The sequence below is a fragment of the Heptranchias perlo genome, chromosome 1, assembly GCF_035084215.1.
Source record: "Heptranchias perlo isolate sHepPer1 chromosome 1, sHepPer1.hap1, whole genome shotgun sequence".
Taxonomy (NCBI): Eukaryota; Metazoa; Chordata; class Chondrichthyes; order Hexanchiformes; family Hexanchidae; genus Heptranchias; species Heptranchias perlo.
Genome location: NC_090325.1, coordinates 184,344,847 through 184,356,903, shown reverse-complemented (window position 1 = coordinate 184,356,903; position 12,057 = coordinate 184,344,847). Strand labels below are relative to the sequence as shown.

Genomic DNA, 12,057 nt, shown 5'->3' with positions numbered 1-12,057 from the left:
ACTTATAATGGAAATATAAAAATAAGGATAGAGTGTATGACTTTCAAATATATTTTTAACACATTATACATATCTGTGTGACAAGAACCTAAACTTACAATGACATTTTATAAACTTTTCACGATATTAAAGGGACAAGTAATATGGACCTGTTTTGGGGGGAGGGGGCTGGGGAGTTGATTATATAGTAACTTCTGTTACCATGAGCATTCAAATATACTAACGGCACTGTGCAGCATTCACTCCAATGATATTTTTGAGGAGTTCAAACATAAGCTACTGTATGAAGATTGCAAATAGTGTTTGTAGTGTTATTGTAATTTTTAGGTTTCTAATAATGCAGCACCCACATACAATAGCCTAGTGGTTCTGGTACAGGACTAGCAACCCAGAGGTCATGAGTTTAAATCTCACCGTGTGAAATTGTGAAAGTGAATTCAAACAATCTGACAATTTGTGGGTTGGTACCAGAAAAATTACCTTGAAAGCTGCTGAATTGTCATTTAAAAACCCAACTGGTTCTCTAATGTTCTTATGCGAAGAAAATCTGCATCCTTGTACCTGGCCTGACCTACATGTGACTCCACTCCCCTACTATGTTGTTGACTGTTCATGCACTCTGATGTGGCTTTGCAGCACAGCAAAGATGCCTGTTGCAAGAAACAGTGAGCCTTTTTCCATTCCCAGTAGGGGGCCAGTTTAATTTTAACAAAATGGTTCCTATTGATTACATCAATTGATCCTTGTTCCAGTGATGCTTACTGTATAGTTAATATTTGCCTTGTCATTGCTTTTCTCGGTTTTCCATTTGTCCGTCCCATGATGTCTTGCTCCGTGGGTATGTGAGGAATAGACCCTGGGCTCTCTGTACCCGCCCAATAAGCACCCCTTTCTTCTTGACTAATGTGAGTCGCCCACTGTGTGAAAGCATCACTGACCATCTTTCCCAGAAATTGAATCAATCTTTTCCGATTTAAATGCACTAAACTTGTTCTGCACACAACCTCCTTCGAGTGGCCACTTACAACTCCTGTCCCATGAGCAGCATATGTGAAAGACAGTACTGTGGGTGCCAACTGGCTTTGGATCCTGGAACCTGAAGGTGGGAGGTTGTGGTCGGGGTGGTTGAGTAAATGGCTGAAAAGTAAATTTACCTCTTACAGAACTCTATAAAAGTCCAATCTTTTTCTAAACATTTTTTAAGGTGAATGTTTCTGCTCATCAGGGTGAAGGGTGTTAGTGCTGGAGAATGGAAGACTTTCCATCTTAGACACCCAATGTCAGCATCCAGCACTCCCAGGGTAGGTACAGCACAGGTTAGATACAGAGTAACGCTCCCTCTACACTGTCCCATCAAACACTCCCAGGGCAGGTACAGCAGGGGTTAGATACAGAGTAAAGCTCCCTTTACACTGTCCCATCAAAAGGGCAGGTACAGCATGGATGCAACAGAGTAAAGTTCTCACTAATTCACTCCATTAATGTACATCATCCTCAACATTAGAACGCCCCAATCTGTCCTCATGTCCCCCATTCACCATCCTGTGGCCTCTCTGAATTACCTAACTCACCATATCATTTTAAATTTTAATGACTGGAGGTTTGTTGAGCAGGCTGTTGATTCCTTTCTTAACTCCGCGTTTGATTTAGTAGCAAACTTTTAGCACACTAAAATGGAAATGTTGCAGTTTCATGGTATTTATGCTCCTTTAACCCTGTCCCTGCTAAATAAACAGAACTCGTGAGGCCTGCTGAAAGGTTCATTTCAATTTTATCAGCAGATTTACTTTTGACTTCAGCTTTCTCAAACTTTATCTTTTCACTGAGTTCATGTTTTTTAAAATGAGGAAACCATGGTGAAAGGTCAGGGTTTAGACTACAGACTACATCAAGGTTGGAGAGAGTAGAAGAGAATTGGTAATGAAAGGAGAAGTATTTGGTGACGTCAAACCTGGGTTTTAAAAACCTAAAAATTGTTGAGGGAATTAAGGAGTTCCATGGGTTTGAAAGAATGAGTTAGAGGCAGGTGTCACATATCAGGTGACAGACTTTGTCTTGTGTACAAGAAGTGTGTGTAGAGTCTCCCCAGATATGGGAACCATGGACAATTCTAAGGTGGACTTGGGCTTTAACCAGAATTAAGAATTGTTGAGCGGGCAAGAATAATTCAATACAAAAGAGGAAACTGAGCTTCTTGAAAGAAGTTTTAGCAATTCAGGAAGTGTGTAAATTCCATTTGAGGTCAGAGGAGATGTTGAGGCCAAGAATGTTGAAAGATTAAGAACGACCATGGCTCAGGACTTTTCTTTTCCAAAAAAGAGTTTAATGAGTTTTGGGCAGAAGCTTGTCTGAAAGGGAGTAGTTTATCCAGACAGCCCAATGCCGGGTTGGCCATCCATAAGCAGCTGAGAAGTGATTTAAATGTGGGACGGGCAGATGTTTTGCACAGATCCCGAACAGCGACCCACTCTCTAGCGATGTCTGGCCATTCAGGAAGACATCGAGCACTGTGTTGTCGACAAACTCTTTTGATTTCTGTGGGTCAGATGAGAGAGGCTCATGAAGAATCAACACAGACACCAGGGGCATGATTTTGACCCCGAGCTGGGGGGGCGGTGGTGTTCAAATTGTGGACGGGAAACCCGGAAGTACGGACGTCCTTACAATTTTGACGTAAGGAAGTTTTTTTTTTGTCAGTTTGCCATCTGACTGACCGGCCTGGTTGACAGGCTGGTCTCAGTCGGACGGGAGAGCAGCCAGGTAGAGGACGTGTTCAGGTAAGTCTTTGTTTGCATGGATTGGCACAGGGCATGTGTTGGCATGGGGGGAGGGATCGGGGGTCAGTCACGGGGGGGGGGGGGGCGGTTGTCGGGATTGTGGGTCATCGCGGGGGTCCGTGATAATTGGGGGGAGTCAGAGATAGGGGGTCTGTGGTCGGGGGTCCGCAATTGTTTGGGGGGAATCGGGGTAGGGGGTCTGCGATTGGGGTCTGGGATCGGGTGGGGTCTGCGATTGGGGTCCGCGATCGGGGAAGGGGGGGGTCCGTGACCATTGGGCGGATCGCTCCAGGTAGGCTTGTTGGGCCTGGGGGTAGCACTCCTGCTCCTCTGGGCCCATAAGCTGTGCCAGCAAGGCACCTACCTGTTAGTCTTGGGCCTTCTCGCCACCTTTCACGAGGCGTGAAAGGGAAGGCCAGGGAATCCCGGTCCCCTGGGGTTGAAATCAGAAATTGAGGGAAAATGGAGGCCTGAAGTCTCCTTGAACGGTTTTAAGGCCAGGCCCGGCCCGACCCCTGCGAGCGGGTTCGTTGGCCGCCCCTCCTCGCCCCGGTAAAAACCGGAAATGGGCGGGTTGGGGGGTGGGTCTGAAATGGTTGCAATTTTGAATGCCCCCCTGCCCCCAACTCACTCGTTTTTCGCTGTTAAAATCGTGCCCCAGAAGCCAGTCAGCTAAGGCTATAGAAAGGCTGAGAGTTTAATCAGTAGTACCTCTTGCCCTGTTCGGAGAGACGTCGTGTGTTTATGTTCAATAAAGGACCCGCTGAAATGGGCTAGTGAGCGCATGTTCTTTAATTTTGTAACGTGAACAGAAGTCGAACTGATTGTACCAAGTGATGCTCGTCGTTCTCTGTTCGGTGTGTTTTATCCATGGTGGAATAAAGCAGCTTGCGAATCGAACCAAACAAAGCCTCACCTAGTGTTAGCTCGGTCCGCCGTTGGAGAGATTAAAGGAGTACGTGTGCTTAGATGTGGAGACCTGGTCCCGATCACAAGGGAGTTTCATTGTTACGCTCCTAGACCCCACCACTCTGCTACCAGATACAGGGTAGTGGGGGGTCATCTTCTGCAAAAAAGCAGACAACCAGACTGCTTAAGGGAGTGACTGCCCACCATCAAATCTTAATAGATATCTGTGGCAGACCCAAATTTGTAACAAGGACAAAGGGTGGAGCCAGCAAGGGAGAACTTTTTACTGTAACTGTTTTCAAATATGTGCGTGTACCTTTACTGTTCTGTTAATAAAATTGATGACTGACTATGTAATTAAGTCTTGTGTACAGTGTGTCATGCCGAGCGTGTCTCGTAATGTGTATGTAGTGCAAAAAATCATCTGTTGCACATTTTTGGCTGCTTTAAATAGCCACTGACTGAGCAAATCAGCTTGCTTAATTAAATATCCAATAGGTAGAAAGAACTACCACTCATGAAACCAGGAACCTGCAGCAAACCAGCCAATTAAATCACTGATTTTTAAAATAATCTACCAATCTGAAAGCAGCAACTACCACAAAGCAGATTAATTAGTTTTTTTCCCGCCTATTCCCGCGTTGTTACTTTTTGACCCACTGCTCAATTTCTTTCCAATTAAATTTATAACCAGTACATGAAAAATTAGTTAATTATTTTATATTAAAAAAATGAAAATCACTAAACCCACACTTGGCTTCACTGCTCTGTTCCCAGAGCTGGCAGACTTCACCTCTGGTGAGGAGAGGAGGAAGGGACTGGGAGGAGTAGTTAAGTTGTTTGGTGGTGCGTGCCATGTGGGATGCGAGTGAGTGCCAGCATCTGGGGACCACATGCAACTTGATGTGAGATGTGCTGGAGAAGCTGTGTTCAGCTTCTGCCTGTATGAGACAGTGGTGGCTGCACGACCAAAGCAGCCCAGCTATGTGCTCGTGACTGAGCTGAGAAGAAAGCCAGGCTCCAGGTTGCAGTGCTAAGCACCGGCAATGCGAGCTAGGCCGTGTCACTGTTGGTGGTAGACCTTGGGAGCACAGCGATGGAAACCTTGCCGATGCCTGAACACATCACCACCGTCAGAATTACTCATGGTGCAAGCTGTGCATTAAACCCAAGTAGGCAAGAAAGGCAGTGATGCCTTGACACAATCTGACCTTGTGGCAGGGTTCATGAGAGTTATAACTATCAGTAAAGACTGAACAGGCTTGGGGCTCTTTTCTCTAGAAAAGAGAAGGCTGAGGGGTGACCTAATAGAGGTCTTTAAAATTACGAAGGGGTTTGATAGGATAGACGTAGAGAAGATGTTTCCACTTGTGGGGGAATCCAAAACTAGGGGCCATAAATATAAGATAGTTACTAATAAATCCAATAAAGAATTCAGGAGAAACTTCCTTACTCAGAGAGTGGTTAGAATGTGAAACTGACTAGCACATGGAGTGGTTGAGGCAAATAGCATAGATGGCTTTAAGGGGAAGTTAGGTAAATGCATGAGGGAGAAAGGAATAGAAGGATATGCAGATAGGGTTAGATGAAGTAAGGTGGGAGCAAAAACACTGGCATAGACCAGTTGGGCCGAATGGCCTGTTTCTGTGCTATAAATTCTATATAATTTTATGAAACATAGGTGAAGGGGTTTAGCTTTGAGTACTGAATCTTCTACTTTCCATCTGTAAACAATGCTGTAGGAAATCGATCATGTATATTAGGTGCTCTCATTGTATAGTATAATGTTCCAATTGTAAAACATCTCTGACTTTTTGCGTGAGCAACAACACAGGAGGCCTGCAAGTGCTGTACTGAAATTGCGATTTAGAAAATGAAATGTTGTTAAAATCCTTTCGTAGAGTCATTTTAGTCGACTTGTATTCTTTCTGTAAACGCTAACTTTCAAACAGTTTGCTCCTTAAGGCGCTGAGTGATTCCTGAGTAATGGTGTGCCTGTCTCTTCACTCTGCAGGAAGAGGAGGATGCCGTGCAGTTTGCCAATCGAGTCAAAGCAGCCATAGCTCAGCAGGGAGGCCTGGTGGATCTCGCCTGGTAAATCATTCTTGCAAACTTTGTAAATGGATAATAATATAGAGTGATCTTTTGGAGACTTCTTTCCTTAAAAGAATTAAGTTTTGATTTTATTTTTATCTACCTGTGTGAATAGAAAGGGGATGAGCAGCAGATTTACATATGAACATACATACGAACATATGAATTAAGAGCAGGAGTAGGCCATTCGGCCCCTCGAGCCTGCTCTGCCATTTGATAAGATCATGGCTGATCTGATTGTGACCTCAACCCTACTTTCCCGTCGACCTACTATAACCTTTGACTCCCTTTTTAATCAGGAATCTATCTAACTCAGCCTTAAAAATACTCAATGACCCTGTCTCCTCCGCTCTCTGGGGAAGGGAGTTCCACAGACTCACGACCATCTGAGAGAATAAATTTCTCCTCATCTCCGTCTTAAATGGGAGACCCCTTATTTTTAAACTGTGGCTCCTAGTTCTAGTCTCTCTCACAAGGGGAAACATCCTCCCAGCACCTACTCCTTCTCGTCCCCTCAGGATCTTTTATGTTTCAATAAGATCACCTCTCATTCTTCTAAACTCCAGTGTACACAAGCCCAACTTGCCCAACCTTTCCTCATAAGATAAACCCCCTCATCCCAGGAATCAGTCGAGTGAACCTTCCCTGAACTGCCTCCAAAGCAATTATGTCCTTTCTTAAATAAGGAGACCAAAACTGCACAAAGTATCCTTGATGTGGTCTCACCAATGCCCTGTACAACCGTAGCAAAACATCTCTACTTTTATATTCCATTGCCCTTGCAATAAATGACAACATTCCATTTGCCTTCCTAATCACTTGCTGTGTCTGCATATTAACTTTTTGTGATTCATGTACTAGAACACCCAGATCCCTCTGTACCTCAAAATTCTGCAATCTCTCTCCATTTAAACAACATACTGCTGTTCTATTCCTCCTGCCAAAGTGGACAAGTTCACATTTTCCCACATTATACTCCATCTGCCAAATTTTTGCCCATTCACTTAACCTATCTATATCCCTTTGCAGACTCCTTATGTCCTCTTCACAACTTACTTTCCTACCTACCTTTGTGTCATCGGCAAATTTAGCAACCAAATATGCGGTCCCTTCATCCAAGTCATTGATATAAATTGTAAATAGTTGAGGCCCAAGCATTGATCCCTGTGGCACTCCACTTGTTAAATCTTGCCAACCTGAAAATGACCCATTTATGCCTATTCTCTGTTTCCTGTTAGCTAACCAATCCTTTATCCATGCTAAAATGTTACCCCCTACACCATGAGCTCTTATTTTGTGTAGTAGCCTTTGATGTGGCACCTTGTCAAAAGCCTGCTGGAAATCCAAGGATTCACAGGATCCCCTTTATCCAAGTTGCTTGTTACTTCCTCAAAGAACTCTAATAAATTAGTCAAATACGATTTCCCTTTCACAAAGCCGTGTTGACTCTGCCTGATTATAATGAGATTTTCTAAGTGCCCTGCTACAACCTCCTTAATAATAGATTCTAGCATTTTCCTTATGACAGATGTTAAGCTAACTGGCCTGTAGTTTCCTGCTTTCTGTCTCCCTCCTTTCTTGAATAGAGGAGTTACATTCGCTATTTTCCAATCTGATGGGACCCTTCCAGAACCTAGGGAATTTTGGTAAATTAATACCAATGCATCTACTATCTCTGCAGCCACTTCTTTTAAGACCCTAGGATCAAGTCTGTCAGGACCTGGGGACTTGTCAGCTTTTAGTTCTAATATTTTTTTCAGAACCCTTTCCCTGGTGATTGTAAATGTTTTAAGTTCCTCCCTCCCTTTCACTTCTTGATTCACAATTATGTCTGGCATGTTATTTGTATCCTCTACAGTGAAGATGGAAGCAAAATATCTGTTCAATTCATCCGCCATTTCCTTATTCGCCATTATTAATTCGCCAGACTCTCTCTCTCTAGAGGACCAATGCTCACTTTACTTACTCTTTTCCTTTTTAAATACCTGTAGGAACTTCTACTACCTGTTTTTATATTTCTTGCTAGCTTTCTCTCGTACTCTAATTTCTCCCTCCTTATTATTCTGTTAGTCATTCTTTGTTTTTTATATCCTGACCAATCTTCTGACCTGCCACCAATCTTCGCGGAATTGTATGCTTTTTCTTTGAATTTGATACTATCTTTAACTTCCTTAGTTAGCCACGGATGGTATGTCCTTCCCCTTGAGTCTTTCTTTCTCACTGGAATGTATCTTTGCTGAATGTTATGAAATATCTCATTAAATGTCTGCCCCTGCATCTCTACTGACATATCCCTTAACCTAAGTTCCCAGTTCACTTTAACCAGTTGTCTTCATGCCCTCATAATTACCCCTATTTAAGTTTAAAACACTAGTCTTACACTTACTCTTCTCTCCCTCAAACTGAATGCGAAATCCAATCATATTGTGATCTTTCTACCTAGAGGCTCCTTTACAATGAGGTCATTAATTAATCCTGTCTCATTACACATTACCAGATCTAGAATAGCCTGCTCTCTGGTTGGCTCTAGAACGTGCTGCTCTAAAAAATTGCCCCAAAAACACACTCTGAACTCATCTTCCAGTCTACCTTTGCTAATCAGATTCTTCCAATCTATATGTAGATTAAAATCACCCATGATTATCGCTGTTCCTTTCTCACAAGCCCCCATTATTTCTTCTTGTATACCCTGTCCTACAGTGTGGTTACTGTTAGGGGCCTATAAACTATTCCCACTAGTGACTTCTTGCCTTTACTATTTCTTATCTCTACCCAAACTGATTCTACATCTTAGTCTTTAAAACTAATGTCATTTCTCTCTATTATACTGATGCCATCCTTAATTAACAGTGCTACCCCTCCAACTTTTCCTAGCGTCCATACAGGCTGCAAGCACCTTAAACCTGTTGGACAATTGCAAAGGCTGAGGCTCCTCCACTTCTATCTTCTCGATCCTCTTACCTGCCTCGCTCGCAGTCACATCCTCCTGTCCCTGACCACTGACCAATTTAGACGACCTTATCCTAAGGGGTGTGACCGCCTCCTGGAACCGAATGTCCAGGTACTTTTTCCCCTCCCTGATGTGTCGTAGTGTCTGCAGCTTGACCTTCAGTTCAATGACTCTGAGCTGAAGCTCCTCAAGCCGTAGACACTTACTGCAGACGTGTTTGCCCTGGATCACACTGGCGTCCAGGAGCTCCCACATTCTGCAGTCGCTACACATCACCTGCCCTGCGATCTTTATTATGTGTTAATTAATTTATTATTCTTCTAAATTAAATTTATAGTTTATAAACCCTACTACTCCCAATAAGCTTTACATCTGCTTCTACTACTGCTAAAACCTTACAATTACTAAGTTCTTTTGTAATTGGCTGGTAGTTGAGTTCTGTGATGCCTTTGGCGAAAGGGAAAGAAGGAGTTCATTTTGTTTTCTTTTCCTGTCTGATGGAATGGTCTTGTTCCCACATGGTACTTAATGGCTGAGTTTAGAGCTGTCAGAACTCACCCAAATTATTCGTTGGCGTTTGAGTGACATGAAACTCGACAATGAAAGTTTGCAACTGTCAGGTTAAGAGTCAGTCAACTAATTGAGCCACTGGGCTTTGGTTTGGAGACCAGAGTGTTTGTGTTGCGGCCTAAGTGTCATGGTGTTTGGTTCTTTCACCTTACTGTATGTAAATAGCATCAGATGCTGAAAATAAGAAATAAAAAGAGGAAGTGCTGGGAACACTCAGTAGGTCAGGCAGCATCTGTGGAGAGAGAAACAGAGTTAAAGTTTCAGGTCAGTGACCTTTAGTCAGATGTCTGAGGAATTATTTTGCCTGCAACGTCGCCCGCCTCAGCCTTCTGTCACTGAAACCCTCATCCGTGCCTTTGTTGTCTCCAGATACAATGACACCAACACTTTCCTTGCTACTCTCTCTCTTCCTCCACCCTCCATAAACTCTAACTTGTGCAAAACTCTGCTGCCCTATCCTGTTCTATACTACATCCTGCTCACCCATCACCCCAGTTTTCGCTGATCTTCTTTGGCTCCCTTTTCCCTGATCTTAAATTTAAAACCCTCGTCCCTGTCTTAAACGCCCCCCCCCACCCCCATGGCCTTGCCCCACCCTATCTCTGCAATTTCTGCAGCTCTTCCTCATCTCCATCCCATGAACATCCTGTTCCCCTGACCCTGGCATCTTGTGCTTCCTTCCCTCTGCCGCCCCCGTTCATCCCATCATTGGTGGATTGGCCTTCAGCCACCTGGGGCCTGCACTCTGAAATTCCCTTTCTAAATCTCTCCATCTTTGTCATCTCCTTTAGCAATCTTTGCAAAATCCATCTCCTCAATCAAGCCCTCCATCACCCCTCCTAATCTCATCCATCCTGGGCCAGCGTGCGTTTTCCTTAAACCTATCTGTGAAGCACCTCCCATCTTCCACCCTCCATAAACTCGGGCTGATCCAAAACTCTGCTGCCCGTATCCTAGCTTGCACCAAGTCCCATTCACCCATCAGCCCTGTGCTCGCTGATGTACATTGGCTCGGTCCGGCAATGCCTTGATTTTAAAATTCTTATCTGTGTTTTCAAATCCCTCCATGGTCTTGCCCCCTCCCTCCCTCTCTCTGTAACCTCCTACAACCCTCTGAGATCTCTGCACTCCTCCAATTCTGGCCTCTTGTGCAGCCCCGATTTTCATCGCTCCACCATTGGCGGCTGTGCCTTCAGCTGCCTAGGCCCTAAACTCTGGAGTTCCCTCCCTAAACCTCTCCACCTCTCTACTTTCTCTCCTCCTTTTTAAGATGCTCCTTAAAACCTACCTCTTTGACCAAACTTTTGGTTACCTGTCCTAATATCTCCTTATGTGACTTGGTGTCAAATTATGTTTAATAGCTCCCCTGTGAAGCGCCTTGGGACATTTTACTATGTTAAAGGCGCTATATAAATGCAAGTTGTTGTTGTACCTTGCGTTAAGGATGCAAGTTGTTGTAATCATTGTCTTTCAGGACAAACTGCCTGTGTTTTTTCACAGCAAGTAACTGAGAGCCATTTTGCCCTTCGCATGATGGTTTATGTTCATTTTTGTCAGTCTTTTTTTCTCCTCCTTTGGTCCGTGAACTTTAAAAGAATCCCATTGCAAAGCACGGATCTATTCTTTGCATTGCTGAAGTGATGCCATTATAGTCTCTAAAGCCCTGGCACCATGTGATTCTGTGACAGAGTTAGCCAATGCACTTCATTTCTCTCTGCAATACTGGGCATATTGATTTGTTGGCACAAAAGTAGACCTTTTCTCCCTCACCCTCCCAAAACAGGCCACGTACAAGCTTCTGCCATTCTCGGGGTGAAGAGAATCTTAAAAATTATGAGGAAGATTATACTGTGCTAAATAACCTAGTGATCACTGTGATGGCACAATTAATAGGTCATCCTGGAAATTCTCCCAAGCATAGGAAGCACGATCTCCTAATCCCAAAGCTAGCAAAAGATTACTGCTTCAAATGCATTTGGATATTATCAAAATTGGTCTATGGATGAGTATCTGGCATAATTATTAATGTTGATTTAAATGTTCTCACTAAAGGTTTCCAGTAAATCCAAGCCTTGCTCTTACAAGCTGCTAAATCTCAGACAGTGGGATTGAATATTTTCTTTTGTCTAGGGATGGAGCTCTGAAAAGAGCCAAAGTTAAAGACAGCTTGAAGGAACAGCAGCAGAAATACTACAGCAAGATGATCGTCGGCAAAGAAAGCAGCTGAAGAGAACTGAGATGCTAGTCCATCAGGCCCCTCCTGATGGTCATTGTCTACGTCTTCGTGTCACTTGGGTTTTCAATGAATGTCTTCTCTTTATTTTTGTAACCTGAACAAATTAATACATTGAGTTCCAAATAGAAAGATATCTATAAATGAACAAGATCCAAACGTGTTTGTGTTTTGTTTTTGTGGCAAATCTCTCTGATCTGCTGGTAGGTGATTAGTGTGTCTGTCCTGGTTGGTCCATGTTGTTCTTTGAAACAATGCTCCGATATAATTGTTGGCATCCCATAACTGCGATGCGATGGCAGGGCCTTGGTCAGGACCTTTCATCTTTGACGTGTTTCCAAAGCTGGTTGCTGAACCATGATGTTTCGTTGTTTAATCTCGGCTCCCACCTCTCTCCTGTTTCACCTCTGAAAGCAATGAACGGCGGAGGGTGCTGGGAGCCAAGGCTGAGTAACTTAACGTGTTTTGGCACAGGCCTTGGAAATGCCACGAAGAGATAAAAGATAGGGCCGTTATAGGAAAAG

At 43.7% G+C, this 12,057-nt stretch overlaps 1 protein-coding gene across 3 annotated transcripts in view; it reads left to right on the top strand.

Moving 5' to 3' along the window:
* Window positions 1-11,692, top strand: part of gpat3 (glycerol-3-phosphate acyltransferase 3) — a 45,382-nt gene extending 33,690 nt beyond the window's left edge. For all 3 annotated transcript variants that reach the window (XM_067994376.1, XM_067994374.1, XM_067994375.1), the window contains exons 12-13: window positions 5,701-5,780; window positions 11,431-11,692. In XM_067994376.1, coding sequence (XP_067850477.1) covers window positions 5,701-5,780; window positions 11,431-11,527 — 177 coding nt within the window. In that variant the 3' untranslated portion in view covers window positions 11,528-11,692. The remainder of the gene's footprint in view (window positions 1-5,700; window positions 5,781-11,430) is intronic.
* Window positions 11,693-12,057: the final 365 nt, after the last annotated feature.